The sequence below is a fragment of the Entelurus aequoreus genome, linkage group LG06, assembly GCF_033978785.1.
Source record: "Entelurus aequoreus isolate RoL-2023_Sb linkage group LG06, RoL_Eaeq_v1.1, whole genome shotgun sequence".
Taxonomy (NCBI): domain Eukaryota; kingdom Metazoa; phylum Chordata; class Actinopteri; order Syngnathiformes; family Syngnathidae; genus Entelurus; species Entelurus aequoreus.
In genome coordinates this window covers 78103666-78124959 of record NC_084736.1, presented here as the reverse complement: position 1 = coordinate 78124959, position 21294 = coordinate 78103666, and the positions used below count along the sequence as shown (strand labels likewise).

The 21294-nt window shown below is 38.3% G+C and overlaps 1 protein-coding gene across 2 annotated transcripts in view; it reads left to right on the top strand.

Moving 5' to 3' along the window:
• kat6a (K(lysine) acetyltransferase 6A) overlaps positions 1-21294 on the top strand; it is a 107208-nt gene that overhangs the window by 59290 nt on the left and 26624 nt on the right. For both annotated transcript variants that reach the window (XM_062051597.1, XM_062051596.1), the window contains exons 4-9: positions 8944-9059; positions 12733-12814; positions 13059-13173; positions 14883-15199; positions 15815-15927; positions 19690-19805. In XM_062051597.1, the coding sequence (XP_061907581.1) occupies positions 8944-9059; positions 12733-12814; positions 13059-13173; positions 14883-15199; positions 15815-15927; positions 19690-19805 (859 nt within the window). The remainder of the gene's footprint in view (positions 1-8943; positions 9060-12732; positions 12815-13058; positions 13174-14882; positions 15200-15814; positions 15928-19689; positions 19806-21294) is intronic.

Below are 21294 nucleotides of genomic sequence, written 5' to 3'. Positions count from 1 at the left end.
CCTTTAGACATGGGATTTGACTTTAATTGTACCAATTTTGGTGTTGCTACAAGGACTTTTAAGGTATGGTTGCTATGGAGTTTTGTTTCGGAACATTCTGTTCCGGAACAGTAAACTTTAAGCTGGTTTTTCTCAAAACGGACCCTCAAACTTGGTCGACTTCAATCGGATGTAACTCGGTCAATTTCTGTCCGATTCCAACAAACCATATATCATTGTGAAGGTCTTTAGATGGAGAATGTGTAAATAACAATAACTCTGTTTTTAAAATTTCCTCATTGTGACTCATTTTGCCAGCACAGGTCACATATTCTAAGTAACAAAGACTTAATTTAAAGTTATTTAATTAGGGTTAGGGTTAGATGATTAGGGTTATAATAAGGCCATGCCGAATAAGGCATTAAAAAGTAGTTTAATAATGACTAGTTAAGAGCCACACAGTAACTAATTTGCATGTTAATAAGCAACTAATTAATGGTGAATATGTTCCCCATACTAAAGTGTTACCATGTTTTTTTACTGGTGCACAAAATGAACCGTGCATGAACATCACCTTGTTCAAACAACAAAACCAACACAGTGCATAAACTCAAACCAAATTACACACCTGCAAATCAGTCTGACTTCTGCTGTTGCCGTATCCGTAATACGCCGATAGGGAGAAGTTTTTATTTACACGATGAGTCGGGTGTGTTTTGACCTCCGCCGAACCCCTGAGGCCGACTCACCGAACCCCTAGGGTTCCATCGAACCCAGGTTAAGAACCACTGGTCCAGTCTCTTACGTGAATGAGCTAAATAATATTATTTGATATTTTACGGTAATGTGTTAATAATTTCACACACAAGTTGCTCCTGAGTATAAGTCGCACCCCCGGCCAAACTATGAAAAAAACTGCAACTTAAAGTCCGAAAAATACGATAGTAGGGCTCGGCAAATTTAGCGATATTGCGATATATATATCGATATCTTGTTCCCCAAGAAAGTAAAAACAAATTTTGCCGTATCGCTCTAATATCTATTCTCAAATTGAAATATGGATACTTTAGATTAGGGCTGTCAAACGATGAAAATATTTGATTGCGATTAATCGCGTTGTCCGTAGTTGACTCAAAATTAATCGTGATAATCACATAAAGATATCATTTGTCATTAATAAGTGGACTCTAGACAGTTAATTTTCAAAGTTTTTAATACCATGACTGGACAATAATTTTGCTCTAATGAAATGTTTTTTTTAAAAGGTTTTTTGAAACAGCTCAACACGTTACACACGTTTTTAAAGAGAGTAAAAGAAATACCTGCAGTGCGTTGGTGTCTTGTCAGATTTTTTATTTGGTAAGAATACAGAATTTGTATTCTTGCTTTACAGTAGGAGTACTTGCATTTAGAGAAGAGGCGCTACACTTACATGTTTAGATAGCAGTTTCACGCATTAATAACATGGATTGATTGTCAAAGATGTTAGGTGATATGTTTTTGTACATGATTAGATGTTTCTGATATTCTCTACTTTGCATGTCGTACAAATTAATAGTAGTTTATTTTGGACATGTTAAAAACAAATAAAAAGCAAAAATAATGGGGGGGAAAAAGGAAATAATCTTGATAACATTACAGTAAGGTACAGAACTAGAAAACAAATATTTCACAATGTAAACACATAAACAATTTAAACAATACATAATGGTGAGGTTTTTTTTTCATATCCAAAAAGGAGTGGGAAGAAGTGAAACATTTACTCCCAACTCTTATTTATAAATCAAATAATTAGCTTTCTTATCATCATTATTACTATATACAATGATAGATTTACTGGTCTTATCACAACATATTGTCAATGATATTTTACTCACTTTACACTTTTTTTTGCTTTATATGTAATTTGTACTGTTTGTAGTTCCACAAGATTCTTTTAATTTCAATAAAATGTATTTGATCCCAATTTACTGCCTTATGAATTACCCTTATTGCTTTCTTCTGCAGGGTGATGAGTGGATATTGTGTGCTTACGGAATTATTGCTCAAAACGTTTGTACAGTAGTGCAAGTTAATGGTATTCATATTTCTGCATGACAATGTTTTAACATTCTCTACCTACTTATTAATAAAATATAATATTCAATCTGTTAAACAGTCTGGAATTGCGGACGATCAATCAGAACAGGTTATAAAAGAATATACCATAACGATGTGGGCTGCAGAAGGCAGCCACGGAACGGGCTGAGGGTCAAAAACATTTACATCGCACGGTAAAAAAAAAGATTGCCGTTAAAGGAACTTATATTTAACGTGTTATTGCGTTAACTTTGACAGCCTTACTTTAGATATTTGAGATCATGTATATGATTAACAAGAAGTAAAGTAACTAAATCATGAGATCTTGTGTAAATGAAACGCGATTGGTGGGAACTACCTTTTCTTAGCCAAGGTAAGTACATAATGCACAAGCTCAGTGGCACACTGTGCTTTGCTGAGTCATTCAGTTTGTCATTTATTTATTTGAGAAATAAAAGGACTCATTCAGTATTATTAAACAACAATTTCATGCATTCTCAGGGCATTCAATCAATTTCAACTGAACCGTTTGGTTTGTCTTAGAAGACGTTTCGCCTTAGCTATATATATATATATATATATATATATATATATATATATATATATATATATATATATATATATATATATATATATATGACACATTGATTAAAATCAGAAGCCAAGAAGTGCAAGCCTTCACCAAGAAGATTAACTCAGTGTACAAAACATCAAGTTCACATGTGAGGATGTCAAAGACATTTTTGGACTGTGATGTCCACATTGGCGAGAACAGGGGCCTCCCTGTTGGGGTTTACTGGAAACCCACATCCTGATCAATACCTACTTTTAGACTCACACCACCCACTGGAACACAAACTGGGCGTTATCAGAACCCTACAACACAGAGCTGATAATGTTCCACCAGCCCACAGGCCAAGGAGAAAGAGCATAAGCATTTGAGGGAAGCCCTTAAAACCTGTGGTTATCCCAGCTAGTCGTCTGTGAAAAGTGCAGCCAGTTTTAGAAGAAACAAAATCTTGCAGTCTTCTGCCTTTTTTGATTACCTCTTGAGGAACTCTGAAGAAACCTTTATCTTTTTTACTATTTGAACGATTCGTACAGCCGGAAACAACACAAGCAGAGGGCATATTTTCTTCGAGAAAGGCGAAATGGCGCCTAGTACTCATTGAAAACATAGCTAGCGTGACCACCATGTATATATAATATGCGGGATGTGAGCCGGACATGACGTCAGTAAAATCCAAGCAGTTGGGGGCGGGGGGCGTGGTTATTTACAGCTAGAATTCACCAACTCGAGTATTTCATATATATTTAATATATATATATATATATATATATATATATATGAAATACTTGACTTTCAGTGAATTGTAGCTATATATATATATATATATATATATATATATATATATATATATATATATATATATATATATATATATATATATATATATATATATATATATATATATACATACATACATACATACATACATACATACATACATACATACATACATACATACATATATATATATATATATATATATATATATATATATATTTTTTTATTTATTTATTTATTTATTTATTTTATTATTTATTTTATTTTCATAGAAGAAAAAAACAACTTGAATTTCAGTGTTCCGGTGGCTAGCCATTAGATGGCAGTATTGTCCTGTTTAACTTCTCCGTTCATGATGAGTCTATCATTTCAGCCGCCATGTCTGTAATTTCCTCGTTCTTCTGCTTCGTCTCCTTGTTGTGTGCGCAGTTGTGCACTCTATAAAAGCCCTAGATGTTATGACGTCTTTGGGCAGGCAAGCTGTTTATATTGTGGGAAAGCGGACGTGAGAACAGGCTGTGCCCACTCAGTCTCAGGTCCGCATTGAGCTGGAGGGGGCGTGGCCTCCAGCTCCGGCTGAATACCGGGAGTTTGTCGGGAGAAAATCTCTGCCGGGAGGTTGTCAGGAGAGGCGCTGAATACCGGGATTCTCCCGCTAAAAACGGGAGGGTTGGCAAGTATGACTTAAGGCAGTGCCATCACGGCACGCCCTCGCCACACCGTGATTGGTAGATTCCTTCAGCTCCGCACACAACGCTGTCAAGCGCCATTCATTTAAAACTTGCGGGCCGCACTAACGTTAAACTTTCATATTAAGGTGGGGGCCGCAAAATAACGTCTCGCGGGCCGCAATTGGCCCACAGGCCGCGTGTTTGAGACCCCTGCTCTAATTGCTTTCAAAGGTGCAGCAACAAATTGTTGAGCAAAGGTTGTGAATAGTTACAAACATGATTTCTTAGTTTGCAAACACTCTAAAAAACCCATTGTCATCATGAGGTATTGTGTGTTGGATTTTGAGGACAGCATTTAATTTATTCAATTTTGGAATAATGCTATAACAGGGGTGGGCAATTAATTTTTACCGGGGGCCGCATGAGCAACCCGAGCACTGCTAGAGGGCCACATCGACAATATTTCAATTAAATTTTGCTCAATATTATTTTTGATATATACTGTAAGATAAATAATAATAATAATAATAGTAATAATTAATAATAATAGTAATACTTCAACATAGTGTGTGTAACAGCATTCCATTACTAATATAAATAAATTAACATTAATAATAAATGACAGTAAAATAAGCACACGTATGACTGAGGAGTCATAGTGTAACTTTGTGTGGTGTTTGAGTTTTCCGACTTTTTGTGTGGCCATAAACGCACCAGTGGTTTAGTGCTATGCGTGTTGGTGACAGATGACAAGTTGGTTTTGGCCTGGTTTGTACGGCAGAAAATGACTAGTTTTTCGAGATAGAAGTGTGAAAACTCATGTTTTTGGTGTGGTTATGGCCGAATATAAACAGTTTTGCTCAATAAAGTGATCGATATAATTCCTGTCCTCGAAGCATCTCGATAGACATTACAATAATTGAACGGTGTTCAATTGAACGGTGTTGACGAACACCATTAGGGCCGCTTGTTGTCACTGTCACTCAAAGTTGCATTGCAAAATTACATAGAATAAATATGTTTATTTTGTTTAGAATTCAGATGGGATTTGATTTGGTGCGCGGCATATATTTGCTGCGCGCAGCGGACGCTTGAGCAGTGCGAAATTGCACAGGCACGCACCTTAGAGGGAACGTTGCTTGGCAGTCCATGTCTTGTTGAAAACACGCCATTCGTCATCAACTTTTCTCTTTTTAGCGTCTCGGGTGTAAACCGTGCATCACTTGTCGCTGCATGTGCACCTTCACTCGCAGGTTACACACGGACACACGCCCATAAATAATACTTTTCAAAATAAAAGCAGCACAGTTGTATTGCGCGCATAGATGTTTTTTCAACTTTATTTTGTAATTTGTGATTGCAGCTGTTCACATTCACTCACAATCACGCATACGTCCACACGGAAGTAATACAAATAACGATTTTCAAAACAAAAGCAGCACCGTTGTATTGCACACTCGACATAGATACTTTTTTAAATTTATTTTGTAATTTATAATTGGCCTCACGCGGGCCGGACAGGGACGCACAAAGGGCCGGATGCGGCCCGTGGGCCGCAGAATGCCCAGGTCTGTGCTATAACATAACAAAATGTGGACAACGTGGAGCGCTGTGAATACTTTCCGAATGCACTGTATTTGCACAAAGTATCAGATCGGTGTCACCGGTACCAGCTTGGATTTTAAACTTGGCATCGGCTCAGGAAAACAAATCTGTGAAAATGCACATCACAAATTGAAATCCATTACTATTCTAATTTTGTCGCGTCTCCTGTCCACTGTTCTGTTTCCCCACTGCGTTTCTGCCCATTAGTGCACTCACTGCTCAGCCCCGCCCACTGTGAAGCACTGAGATCTCATAAAAAGCAGAATATCACCACATCGGTTTTTGGAAGATTACAGCCAATCAAAAGCAGAGTGGGGCAAATAAAAATAAAAAACTGCTAGCAACCCAGTGTTTAATAGCACAAACACTTGTCAGACGAAGTAGAGTGCCGATTTACAGCGTCATTATGTAACACAGCATGACAACTAACAGTAGTATTCACGCACCACACTGGTGATAACAACAAAACTTCAACAACTGAAGTCTTCATCTAAACTAATACATTTTTGAGCTCATTAAGAGAAAACAATATAAGAACATATAGTATTACTCCTTATTTGAGTCATTCTGCACTGCAAAAAGTCAGTGTTCAAAAACAAGGGGAAAAAATACAAAAATTAGGGGCATTTTACTTGAACTAAGCAAAATGATCTGCCAATAGAACAAGAAAATTTGGCATGTCAAGACTTTCCAAAACAAGTAAAATTAGCTAACCTCAATGAACCCAAAAATACCTTAAAATAAGTATATTCTCACTAATAACAAGTGCACTTTTCTTGGTAGAAAAAACTAATATGAGACCTTTTTTGCTCAATTTTGTTGAAAAATATTCTTAAATGAAGTAAATGCTAGTGCCATTATCTTGACATAATGATATGCGCTCGGCATTACATTTCTTGAAACCAGCAAACTTACACTAAAACTAATTTATTGTTCTTAATGGAAAGGCAACAAGGCAAGCGCTTGTTACACTCGGGGTCTCCTAGCCGCTCGGGCAAATCACATAGTCTAAAAATGCATTTTTCCATCGACAACATGACATCATTGCGCCAAGTGCGTGCTCTTTCAGTCAATTAGTGCGCATATGTACAGCCCGGCCAAATTTTTTTTAATTGTAATTTTGAAGAATTTATCTGAATGTGCATGAACTATTTCTGTTCAAAATTGTTAGAAATGTCACATGTTAAATGTTTAAATATTAACTGTTGTATTTTCTATTGTTTCATTAAATAAAACAGCAAAGTCCATTTGGCTGTCATTTGTTTTAATTATGAGATACAATTGTGTCAAAGTCATGGTTTTTTATTTCATGCTTGAAATAAAAAGTAGTTTTATACTTGTGAGTGTTGATGACACAGCTTTGCAACAGTTGATATTCTAGTTTCAAGCATGTTTTACTCAATATAGGTCATCAAATCTCAGCAACAAGCTGTAATATCTTACTGAGATCATTTAGGAGCAAAACACTTAAAACAAGTAAAACACTCTAACATAAAATCTGCTTAGTGAGAAGAATTATCTTATCAGACAGGAAATAAGCAAATATCACCCTTATTTGAGATATTTAATCTTACTTAGATTTCAGTTTTTGCAGTGTGAACGTTCTACAGGTGAAGTTAAATGAATCATTTGTTTGTATTATTAATAATGTAATGTTTTTGTATGTAGTTTTAACTTGGAAAGAAATAGTATTGTGAAATATCGTATCGTGAGTAGGGCTGCAACTAACAATTAATTTGATAATCGATTAATCTGTTGATTATTACTTCGATTAAACGATTAATAATCGGATAAAAGAGACAAACTACATTTCTATCCTATCCAGTATTTTATTGAAAAAAAACAGCATACTGGCACCATACTTATTTTGATTGTTTCTCAGCTGTTTGTAAATGTTGCAGTTTATAAATAAAGGTTTATTAAAAAAACAAAAAAAACCTCTGCGCATAGCATAGATCCAACGAATCGATGACTAAATTAATCGGCAACTATTTTAATAATCGATTTTAATCGATTTAATCGATTAGTTGTTGCAGCCCTAATCGTGAGTTAAGTGTTTTGTCGCCTACTTAGTCGTTACTGATGAAGAATTGATGGCGGACAAAGGGGAGCATACAAATAGCTTGCAAAACAACACTGTGAGCATATTTGATTGCTATGGTTGACATTTAGTAACAGTGTTTCCCATAAACTGCCAAGATACCTGTGGTGGTGGGGGCGTGGCTATGGGCGTGGTCACCGTGACATCGAGTAATTTGCATAATTTACTACAATGACATGATTTTCTCTAAAAAGGCTCAAAAAATGTATACTTACTAATAATAACAGTTTTGTTTTAAACGTCCATCCATTTTACAATATAATTACAACACTTTATGTACATATTTATATATCCAGATTTGAACAATAAGCTATTCACTGAAATATATTTATTAATTGTGGTTCTTACAAAAAATATATCTTATAAAATATAGAAGCTAAAATGTCTCTTAAAGCTCTGCCCCTTTAATTAGTGCATACTAAATAATTTAACTTTAGCCTACTACTACAACCATATTATTTACCAGCAACATAAAGTGAAACAGAGGTGTCCTGCCACAGTCAGTAACAAATAAACAGAAAACAGTACTGGTCAAATACAAATAAGGCAACAAGAGACGTATCCTACACTTCTCTTTTGTAAAGTAAATCTGAACAGCCTATGTGGGCATCTACATCAACTATATGATTTGCCTGAGAAGCTGGACAAGAAAAAAATAAAAATAAAAAATAAAAAAATATTTGTGGCGGACGTAATTCTTTCGTGACGGGCCGCCACAAATAAATGAATGTGTGGGAAACACTGAGTAACGTCAACTGTTAAACGGAGTAAAGCTATTTTACAACAATTTTTGGAACCCCTATCTTTGTCTGCCACTGCACTGCCAACTCAACTTCCTCCATGTATTAAATAATGTGTAGTCTATCTGTAAGTATGCTGTTAAGTGAATGCAGGAAGGTAGTGTTCTCCTTTCCTCTGCAGCAGCTTTTTCACCGGCTTCCTATCCAACAAGGTCAAAGCAAATATCTGCCAGCACGTCATTCATCTTTAAACACTTTGTGCAGCCAAGTTCAGTTTAGTCAGGAATTGAGCGATGTTGCAGTTGTAAAACGTTTGTACTCGTTCCTTCTGCAATGATGCAAGTGGGTCACCACTGTCAGTCAGCCACTTCTGAAGACAATGACATGTGTGTGTGTGTGTGTGTTTCTACCCATCTACAGGCCACCCGTCCTGTCTCAAGTTCTCCCCAGAGCTCACGGTGCGAGTAAAGGCTCTGTGGTGGCAGTGCATCGAATGCAAAACCTGCAGCAGCTGTCAGGATCAGGGAAAGAATGCGGTGAGTGGATGATCGAATATGTCAGAGCCGCAGATGAACAGTGCAAGTGAAGGCTTCTTTCCTTTAGTGTTGGATAGAGATGCTGGTAGACACACTGGTGCTATTTTAGTCAGTCAGCCTTTCTTCTTCATTGTTATTCGGATGTTTGAAGTGAGATTTCAATGTGATTCAAAAGACACAACTGTGTTTTTAGATTTTTTTGAAAGTTTTTTTGTTTTGTTTTCTGATTTGCACATTCTTTAATTCAAATGACTTAAACCATGTCTTTGAAGAGATATTTGAAGTATAATGAACAAACCTGTGGTAATTATCCATCCATCCATTTTCTACCGTTTGTCCCTTTCGGGGTTGCTGGAGCCTATCTCAGCTGCATTCGGGCGGAAGGCGGGGTACACCCTGGACAAGTGGCGACCTCATCACAGGGCCAACACAGATAGACAGACAACATTCACACACTATGACCAATTTAGTGTTGCCAATCAACCTATCCCCAGGTGCATGTTTTTGGAGGTGGGAGGAAGCCGGAGTACCCGGAGAAAACCCACGCAGTCACGGGGAGAACATGCAAACTCCACACAGAAAGATCCAGAGCCCAGGATCGAACCCAGGACCTCCGTATTGTGAGGCACATGCACTAACCCCTGTTGCACTGCGATGAGGTGGCGACTTGTCCAGGGCGTACCCCGCCTACTGCCCGAATGCAGCTGAGATAGGTTCCGGCACTCCCCGCGACCCCAAGGGGGACAAGCGGTAGAAAATGGAAGGATGGATGGATGATGATAATGTTAGTTCATGATCTACTAAATAACCTTAAAATCCTGTGGTACACTACATGGGCAATGTAAGTGTCAAAAAGACAGCCACAAGAGGTTGATAGATGAGAATAAAGCTAAACTTAAAGGCCTACTGAAATGAAATTGTTTTATTTAAACGGGAATAGCAGATCCATTCTATGTGTCATACTTGATCATTTCGCGATATTGCCATATTTTTGCTGAAATGATTTAGTAGAGAAAATCGAAGATAGAGTTCGCAACTTTTGCTCGCTGATAAAAAAAGCCTTGCCTGTACCGGAAGTAGCGTGACGTCAGAGGAGCTAGTATTCCTCACAATTTTCCTTTGTTTACAATGGAGCGAGAGAGATTCGGACCGAGAAAGTGACGATTACCCCATTAATTTGAGCGAGGATGAAAGATTCGTAGATGAGGAACGTTACAGTGAAGGACTAGAGAGGCAGTGATGGACGTATCTTTTTTCGCTCTGACCGTAACTTAGGTACAAGCTGGCTCATTGGATTCCACACTCTCTCCTTTTTCTATTGTGGATCACAGATTTGTATTTTAAACCACCTCAGATACTATATCCTCTTGAAAATGAGAGTCGAGAACGCGAAATGGACATTCACAGTGACTGAACATGTAAATACACGGTTAATATTTTTCAGCTTGGCGAAGCTAAAAAAATAGAAGCTAACCTAGCTACGTAGCCAACGTGATAGCATCAGTCTCAAATGCAGATAGAAACTAAATAAAAAAAAAAACCCTTTCCCCAAAGTTACGTACGTGACATGCACATATCGACACGCACGTACGGGCAAGCGATCAAATGTTTGGAAGCCAAAGCTGTACTCACCGTAGTGCGTCTGCTATCCTGCTCAAAACACAACCTCCTGGTGTTGGTGTTGCTGTAGTCCGCCGCTCCACCGATCGCACCTACAACTTTATTTGCAGTCTCCATTGTCCATTAAACAAATTGCAAAAAGATTCACCAACACAGATGTCCAGAATACTGTGGAATTTTGTCGAAGAAAACAGAGGTATTTGAATTGGGTCCAAACACTTCCCTTGACCTCGTTACGTCACGCGCATACGTCATCATACCGCGACGTTTTCAAGCGGAAGTTTCCTGAGAAGTTTAAAATTGCACTTTATAAGTTAACCCGGCCATATTGGCATGTGTTGCAATGTTACGATTTCATCATTGATATATAAACTATCAGACTGCGTGGTCGGTAGTAGTGGCTTTCAGTAGGCCTTTAAAAAATAGTGTAGAAATGCAGCCAATTGCAGGAAATTAACCTGTAGTCTTGATTTTCAAAATGTTCTTTTGAGGCTTGCGTAGCAGCACTCTGAGGGGAAAAAAAAAGAGGAAACTGAGAAAAAAAGAGGAACATTTCAATCAGCACAAAGGGTGCTCACGTGTCTGAAAGTTTAAAATATTTGAAAAAGCTACCAAAACGCATCACCTCCTTTGGCAAGGTAAAATTATGTTCCGCTTCACTGTTTAGCGTCTTTCACATTTAAGGTGTGCTCGCACTACGTCAATTGTACACATTTCACACCTAAAGTATAGCATGTTTGGCTAGTTTGAGTCCTCCTACTTGTGCTCAGGTTTGGCATATTTGCCCTCTTTTGGCAGAAAATGGAAGAGTACACTGCAAAAAGTCAGTGTTCAAAAACAAGAAAAAAAAATTACAAAAATTAGTGTTATTTTATTTGAACTAAGCAAAATTATCTGCCAATAGAACAAGAAAATTCGGCTTGTCAAGTAAAATTAGCTAACCTCAATAAACCCAAAAATACCTTAACATAAGTATATTCTCACTAATAACAAGTGCACTTTTCTTGGTAGAAAAAAAGACCTTTTTGCTCAATATGTTGAAAAATATTCTTAAATTATTTAAATGCTAGTGCCATTATCTTGACATAATGATATGCGCTCGGCATCATGATTTGTTTTTTTCATGCTTGAAGTAAGAAATGATTACTTAAAAAAAGTAGTTTTATACTTGTGAGTGTTGATGACACAGCTTTGCAACAGTTGATATTCTAGTTTCAAGCATGTTTTACTCAATATAGGTCATCAAATCTCAGTAATATCTTACTGAGACAATTTAGGACCAAAACCCTTAAAACAAGTAAAACACTCTAACATAAAATCTGTTTAGTGAGAAGAATTATCTTATCAGACAGAAAATAAGCAAATATCACCCTTATTTGAGATATTTCATCTTACTTAGATTTCAGTTTTTCCATTGTAGGCCAAGGCACGGCACAATTACATGCACCAGAGCAACATACGCGAGTCATCCAAAGACTACAATGCGGTTAATTGCTCCTTGCAAGTTCTGCATGCTAACTGGCACATTTTATAGCCGAAATAAAAATGCTCAAACTAATCCAAAAGTCATGTCACTGTAGGTTTGCTCATTTGTGTACATAACAAAGATGTGACATTTAATTTATGTGATCGCTCCTCCTAATTTTTGCACAATTATAACTGGAAATAATCTATAAATTCAGGGAAATTTCACGAATATAGCAGTGTATAAAATCAGGCATACGTGCCGAATCATTGCCAGAAAAGGGAGGTGGGATTACACCCAAGTGTAGCACCCTTTATTTTTAATTTATATTTATACTGAACCCCAACAGCGACTCAGCTTCCTGCCAACCAGTAAGTAATTCAATGACTCAGTGACGTAATCCCTGCCAGCATCTCGTGTGACACATACAGTATTGGTAGCAACAATTACTTCCAACTCTATTATTTTATAAATGTTCCGCTTCTTCCTTGTTATAAAATGTCTTGTGTAAACACAGCTAATTTATGTTATGGGTTGCTGTTCATCTCTGTTTAATGCAATCTGAATGATCAGTGTATGTTTGTGCAGGACAATATGTTATTCTGCGACTCGTGTGATCGGGGTTTTCACATGGAGTGCTGCGATCCTCCCCTCATGCGGATGCCGAAAGGTAAATAAAAATGTTGCCCCTCCATCTTTATGACATCTTTACAACCCTCATTAAACAATTTAGTATGTAATCTGCCTCAAAGAGTAGACAAGACCTTTGTAGATTGCATTCACATTGAAAATCCAGACTATTTGAACACAGCAATAAAACACCTTTTGGATTGTTTGCCTCCATTCCTTAAAGTTACCGTTGATGATGAAAAATCTCTTGTGATTTTCCACCTTTGCTTTGTTTTTATCCCCAGGCATGTGGATTTGTCAAATCTGCCAACCCCGGAAAAAAGGAAAAAGTCTTTTACATGAAAAAGCAGCACAAATCAAACGACGCTATAACGCTCCACTCGGACGGCCCAAGAACAGGTAAAGAAAGTCCTTCATATATATATAAAGGTTTATTTGAAATAGGGACGGATACAGAAACATAGATATCCGAAACAGTTATCCAATGTATGCATCATAGTGTTTGTAGCCAAAGCTAATCTACAACACTTGTCCCCAACGACAACAACAACAACACAGATCCAACATCATTAAAGTAGGAAAATAAAAAGAATAAGGCAAAGATGAGTCGATAATAATGATAATAGTAATAATACAGACAAAGTGCAAACTAGATAAAAGCCGATAATAATAATAACACAGACAAAGTGCAGACTAGATAAAAACCAATTAGTAAAAATTTGTAAAAACTAAACATGGGAACACGATTGTTGCTCAACTAGCCACAATTTTGTTTGTGTTTTGAAAGTGACAAGTGCAGGTATACTTTTCAAAGTGTCAGGTAGAGAGTTCCATAGTTGTGGTCCTTTTATTGAAAAGGCAGTCTGGGCAAAAGATGTTCTACGGAATGGAACGCAACAGTTGCCTTTTGACGTTGCTCGGGTGGTAGATCTGGTACCACTTTGCAGTCTTGTAATTGCCTTGCAGAGCAATTGGGGAGCAGAGTTATCCAAGCATTTAAAAACCAGTTTGACTGTGTGCAACAAAATAAAATTGGCAAAACTGAAAATATTGTATTTGGTTAAAATTTGGCAATGATGACATCGTATACTCTTCTTGTCTAGGACTTTCAAGGCGCGGTTATAAAGACACTTAATGGTCTTGATCAGGCCTGGGCAATTATTTTGACTCGGGGGGCCAAATTTAGAGGAAAAATGTATCTGAGGGCCGGTATATCTGATTTTTAGGAACACTAATACAAAACCTCACAATAATGTCTAAATGGCTAAAAACGTTACGACAGACCCCCTTAAAAAAAGGAATGGAATTTTTAAAAAAAATTCACTGAATGAGACACCCAAAATGTACATGAAAATAAAGAATGTGGTATTTACAATATTAACTATGAACGATAAAACACTGAATATTAACAACATACGAACGTCACACGCCCTCTCGATTGACATTATTTACAATCAAGCAAGCAACAAAAATGCAACAAACACAGCAAAATATGAATGTGAAAGGTAAAAAAAACAACTATCCACAATCTGATGTATCTGATATATCACTAAGCTTTAGAACTTTGTTGTAAAAATCTCCTTCCGCGTCTGTCCCTGACACCCGCATTTCAGGCTGGCCGCTCTGGAAACACTGTGGAAACGCTCCCCACCCACACTGCTTGGTGCCTCGTCTGAGCTGCTGTGACTTAGATTACCATAGTTACTAATTAGATTACCATATTAACTAGTATATCATGCAAAAGCACAGATTCTAACCATTTAAATATTTTGTATCGTTCAAGACTTACGGTCATTTGAAAACATCACTGCACATCATAATAGCAGCTACACTTTCCATCTTAAAGATTTAAAATAATTATTTGGGAAATGCCCGGCAGGCCGGATTGAAAAGCTTAATGGGCCGCATGTGGCCCCCCGGCCTTAATTTGCCCAGGTCTGGTCTTGATTGATGACTGGTGTGCCTGGGACCATGTAGTTAAGCCATAAGATATGTGTGAAATAATCATTTATTGTACATCATATCTGTTGTCGTCCATATAGGTATTTCGTATGCATTGTTTTTAAGACCACCTAAGATCTTAACGAGATCCTTCGTTCTCCTCGCAGGCCGGGGCGGCCCTTTAAGAAACTCGGTGGGCGTGCTCGACGGAAGCGCTCCGCATCGGCCAATTCCTCGTCAAGCTCCTCCTGCGAAGGTTACCCCGGTGACGATCGGCTACTTTTCTCCATGCGAGATGGCGACGACCTGTCACAAAGCAGCCTTCGCTTTAACAACAAGACCAAGGGATTAATTGATGCCCTCACCAAGTTTTTTACACCTTCGCCTGAGGGCCGCAAGGCACGCCAAGAAGTGGTGGACTACTCTCAACAGTGTCGCATCAGAAAGAAATCCAGTCGTAAAGGAGATGGAGATGACAGGACGGGTATGTTTTTTAAGACTGGTAAATATACACTACCGTTCAAAAGTTTGGGGTCACCCAAACAATTTTGTGGAATAGCCTTCATTTCTAAGAACAAGAATAGACTGTCGAGTTTCAGATGAAAGTTCTCTTTTTCTGGCCATTTTGAGCGTTTAATTGACCCCACAAATGTGATGCTCCAGAAACTCAATCTGCTCAAAGGAAGGTCAGTTTTGTAGCTTCTGTAACGAGCTAAACTGTTTTCAGATGTGTGAACGTGATTGCACAAGGGTTTTCTAAACATCTATTAGCCTTCTGAGCCAATGAGCAAACACATTGTACCATTAGAACACTGGAGTGATAGTTTCTGGAAATGGGCCTCTATACACCTATGTAGATATTGCACCAAAAACCAGACATTTGCAGCTAGAATAGTCATTTACCACATTAGCAATGTATAGAGTGTATTTCTTTAAAGTTAAGACTAGTTTAAAGTTATCTTCATTGAAAAGTACAGTGCTTTTCCTTCAAAAATAAGGACATTTCAATGTGACCCCAAACTTTTGAACGGTAGTGTATACATTTGTTTAAAGTTGTTTTTTTTTATTATACGTTTTCCACTGTTTTTGCCATTCTCAGACAATCAAGAAGGCAGTGACTGGCGCGATGAGGATGACAGACTCCCCGGCCATGAAAATCTAACAGAAAAAGACATTGAGCTGTTCAGACACATCCAGGAGCTTGCTTTACAGGTATCCAAAAACTTCTTTGTGTGTGGCTGGGTCAAGGAAATGTGTGTCAAGACTCTCCTGGATAAATATGCATAGATTTTGCTCGGGTAAGGTTGCAGTTCATGATTTCATTTTGCATCTACAGCTATTTTTGCTGCGCGCGCCGTTTACGAGGACGCGTTTTTTCCCGTCTTTATCAATATATAACTATAGATGTCATCATTGTGTATGTGCTGAAAGATTAATTTATGATTGCTGCCTTTGGTAAAAGAAAATGTTAACTAATAGGTTTTGCTCACATTTGCTCTTTTTATTTGGACTCGCCGAGTTGGTGCCTTAGGACAGTGTTTTTCAACGACTGTGCAGTCTGGTGTGCCGTAGGAGATTATCTAATTTCACCTATTTGGGTTAAAAATATTTTTTGCTAACCAGTAATTATAGTCTGCAAATGATGTGTTGTTGTTGAGTGTCGGTGCTGTCTAGAGCTCGGCAGAGTAACCGTGTAATACTCTTCCATATCAGTAGGTGGCAGCCGGTAGCTAATTGCTTTGTAGATGTCGGAAACAGCGGGAGGCAGCGTGCAGGTAAAAAGGTGTATAATGCTTAAACCAAAAATAAGCAAAAGGTGAGTGCCCTTAAGAAAAGGCATGGACGCTTAAGGAAGGCTATGCAGAACGAAACTAAAACTGAACTAGCTACAAAGTAAACAAAAACAGAATGCTGGACGACAGCAAAGACTTACTGTGGAGCAAAGACGGCGTCCACAATGTACATCCGAACATCACATGACAATCAACAATGTCCCACAAAGAAAGATAAAAACAACTAAAGTATTCTTGATTGCTAAAACAAAGTAGATGCGGGAAATATTGCTCAAAGGAAGACATGAAACTCCTAAAAAATACCAAAAAAAGAGAAAAGGCCACCAAAATAGGAGCGCAAGACAAGAACTAAAACACTACACACAGGAAAACAGCAAAAAAATCTAAATAAGTCACGGCGTGATGTGGCAGGTGGTGACAGTACACCTACTGTGAGACAAGAGCTATAGTGATGCATGCTTGGTTACGGTTTAAAGTCATATCCAACAATTGCGATAACGACTTACGGCATTGAAAACCTATCAACATCCCTGGTCATTCTGTGAACCCACACCAAACAAGAATGACAAACACATTTCGGGAGAACATTCGCACCGTAACACAGCATAAACACAACAGAACAAATACCCAGAACCCCTTGCAGCGCTAACTCTTCCGGGACGCTACAATATACAACCCCCCCCCCCCCCCCCCCACCTCTTTAATCCCAACCTCCTCATGCTCTCTCAGGGAGAGCATGTCACAAATTCCAAGCTGCTGTTTTGAGGCATGTTAAAAAAAACAATGCACTTTGTGACTTCAATAATAAAAATGGCAGTGCCATGTTGGCATTTTTTTTCCATAACTTGAGTTGATTTATTTTGGAAAACATTGTTACATTGTTTAATGCATCCAGCGGGGCATCACAACAAAATTAGGCATAATAATGTGTTAATTCCACGACTGTATATATTGGTATCGGTTGATATCGGAATCGGTATTTAAGAGTTGGACAATATCGGAATATTGGATATCGGCACAAAAGCCATTATTGGACATCTCTAATTCAAACCATTCCAACATCAACACATTCCACTCATCCTGGACATTCAAACCAACACCCTCCCAAGTTCCTAACCAAATTCAAATGTTTCTGGAAATTCAAACTCTTCAACATTCAAACCATTTCAACATTCATACTACATTCTGTCAGCATTTCAGTTCAACTTCAGCATTGGAGCATTCACACGCAATTCCTTCAGGAATTGCCTCATCTAGTTTCTAAATACTTTTGTTTTGCTTTTCATGGTTTTTGCTCACTGTTTCCCACAGTGTCCATAAAAATGACATGCACGTGTGTCAGGGCCAGTAATACAAATTGCGCAATAACTTCCCCAACCCTATCACAGTCACAGCGCTTGACTATTGATGTGCTACTGTGTTTTGTGACTATTGATGTGCTACTGTGTTTTGTGACTATTGATGTGCTACTGTATTTTGTGGACATTTTTCTGTACCTGCAGTGCTTAATGTAATTTAAAGTTAAAGTACCAATGATTGTCACACACACTAGGTGTGGTGAAATGTGTCCTCTGCATTTGACCCATCCCCTTGATCACCCCCTGGGAGGTGAGGGGAGCAGTGGGCAGCAGCGTAGCCGCACCCGGGAATCATTTTTGGTGATTTAACCCCCAATTCCAACCCTTGATGCTGAGTGCCAAGCAGGGAGGTAATGGGTCCCATTTTTATAGTCTTTGGTATGACCCGGCCGGGGTTTGAACTCACAACCTACCGATCTCAGGGCGGACACTCTAACCCAGACCTGGGCATTGTGCGGCCCGCGGGCCGCATCCGGCCCTTTGTACGTCCCTGTCCGGCCCGCGTGAGGCCAATTATAAATTACAAAATAAATTTTAAAAAGCATCTATTTCGAGTGTGCAATACAACGGTGCTGCTTTTGTTTTGAAAAGCGTTATTTGTATTACTTCCGTGTGGACGTATGCTCGTGCGCGCAGCGGCAATCTCAAATTACAAAATAAATTTAAAAAAACATCTTTGTCGTGCGTGCAATACAACTGTGCTGCTTTTATTTTGAAAAGTGTTATATGTGCGTATGTCCTGTGAGGGAAGGCGCACAGCGACAAGTGATGCCCGCTAAAAAGAGAAAAGTTGATGACGAATGGCGTGTTTTCAACAAGACAAGTAAAGGTAAAGCTGTGTGCTTATTTGTGGTACACACGTTGCTGTGTTTAAAGAATATAGTGTAACGACCTGCTGAAGTAGATGTTGTCTTCTTGAGTTGCGTAAATGAGGAGTGAGGAGACGTGCGTGTGGAAGGAACGAGATATGTTGAGCTGTGTTAGTATAGCTTGCTCAATAAAAGTTTAAAAAGAGCGTCAGACTTGATGTGCACTTCTTCTGGACGCTACAATTGGTGGCAGAAGTAAAACTTTGCGCATACTGCGCTGTTTGTGTGCTACGTCATCGGGAGGTACGTGCCACGTGAGGAGCTCGCCGCAAAGAGAGAGAGAGAGAGAGCGTTTACAGGTGCAGCCACGCTGCTTGCCACGGGGGGAATTCCGCCCTCAATGGAGACTCCCAGGTTTGATGGCAAGGCGAACTGGGAGGCATTTCATCCCACTTCTGACATCAATTGTAGCGTCCAGAAGAAGTGCACACCAAGTCTGATGCACTTTTTAAACTTTTATTGAGCAAGCTATACTAACACAGCTCAACTTATCTCGTTCTTTCCAAAAGGAAAACCAATCCTCACTCCTCATTTCCGCAACAGCAACGCTTCCTCCTTCTTCGCCAATCACCTTACAGGCGTGCTACGTTCACAACGTTTTCTTATCTGGTTAAATAAAGGTTTTACAACAAAGAGGATGCAGGATAGTGACAGAAATTGAAATTTTTGTATTGTAATATACATCAGGAAGTGTTGTGTAAGAAAGTGTTAAAAATAAAACCATCAAAAGCCATCTGCTTTTGTATAAAGATAAGTTAGGTTAAATGAAAATATTATTATTATTATTATCTATCTTACGGTATATCAAAAATAATTTGAGCAAAATTTAATTGAAATATTGTCAGTGTGGCCCTCCAGCAGTGCTCGGGTTGCTCATGCGGCCCCCGGTAAAAATTAATTGCCCACCCCTGCTCTAACCACTAGGCCACTGAGTAGGTTTCTTGTTCTCCACAGAAAGTCGGAGTGACTGGTCCTCCAGACCCTCAGATGCGATGTCCATCGGTCATCGAATTTGGCAAGTTTGAAATCCAGACGTGGTACTCTTCTCCCTACCCACAGGAGTACAGCAGGTGAGAAAAATATAAGTCATTATTTGTAATGACATTTTTGTTTCTGTTTCTGTCCAAATTTGGTATCTTCATTTGATTCTGACATGTATATGATAAATATATAAAGAAGAATGGGTCTTAGTTGTTTTTGGTGCTAAAAAAGAAAGGTTTAAAGTCGTCCAACACCTTCAATCACTGTCCCTGAAAACCTCAAATAAAGCCAGAAATCTTTGGGTTATTTTAGATTCTGATTTACATTTCGACACTCACATCAAATCAGTAACAAAATCGGCCTACTCACCTCAAAAATTTAACAAAACTTAGAGGGCTCATGTCAGCTCAAGACTTAGAAAAACTTGTACATGCCTTTATTACCAGTAGGCTAGACTATTGTAATGGTCTCCTTGCAGGTCTTCCCAAAAAAAACTGTCAGGCAGCTACAGCTTGTTCAGAACGCTGCTGCTAGAGTTCTAACAAAGACCAAAAAATGTGAGCACATTACAGCAATTCTTAAATCCTTACATTGGCTCCCTGTACATCAGAGAATTGATTTCAAAATCCTCCTGCTCACATATAAATCACTACATGGTCTAGGGCCCAAGTATATCACTGATATGCTCCCACTATATAAGCCCTCTAGATGACTAAGATCTTCTGAGACCAATCTGTTAGCGGTTCCCAGAGTAAACTCAAATCAAGGGAGCGCATCATTCAGTCACTATGAAACAAATAGCTGGAATAAACTTCCTGAAGATGTCAGACTCTCCCCAACTCTGACTACTTTTAAAACTAGACTGAAGACTTTTATGTTCACCTTAGCTTTCAGCTAAATCTTTTAACTTTTAACGTCCACACTGTTTTTATTTTTATTGTCTTTATTTTAGTTTTGCTTGTATTTTCTTTAATTTCACTTTGTTGTCTGTGAAGCACTTTGAGTCTGCCTTGTGTATGAAAAGCGCTATACAAATAAAGTTGCCTTGCCTTGCCTTAGATTAGATTATTCAAATTTAAGTAAAAGCGGAGGATGTTAACTCACAAATTATTTTAGTTTATATATTAGGTTTTTTTCCAGCAGTTCTAAGTATTCCATAAAATCATTTATTGTTGAAAAAATGCATGAGAGTTTAACAACACCCTTTACAAGTTAGGGAGAAGATGAGTAATAATAATAATAATACATTTTATTTTGTATAGCACTTTTCAGAGTACCGGTACTCAAAGACGCTTTACAGCAGACCTGGGCAAATTAAGGCACGGGGACCACATGCTTTTCAATCTGGCCCACCGGACATTCCCAAATATTCTTTTTAGATCTGTAAGATGGAAAGTGTAGCTGCCATTATGATGTGCAGTGATGTTTTCTAATGACCGTAAGTCTTCAACGATACAAAGTATTTCAATGGTTGGAATCTACTCTTATGGATGATATACTAGTTACTATGGTCATGTAATTAGTTACTATGGTCATCTAATAAGTTACTATGGTCATCTAATTAGTTACTTTGGTCAT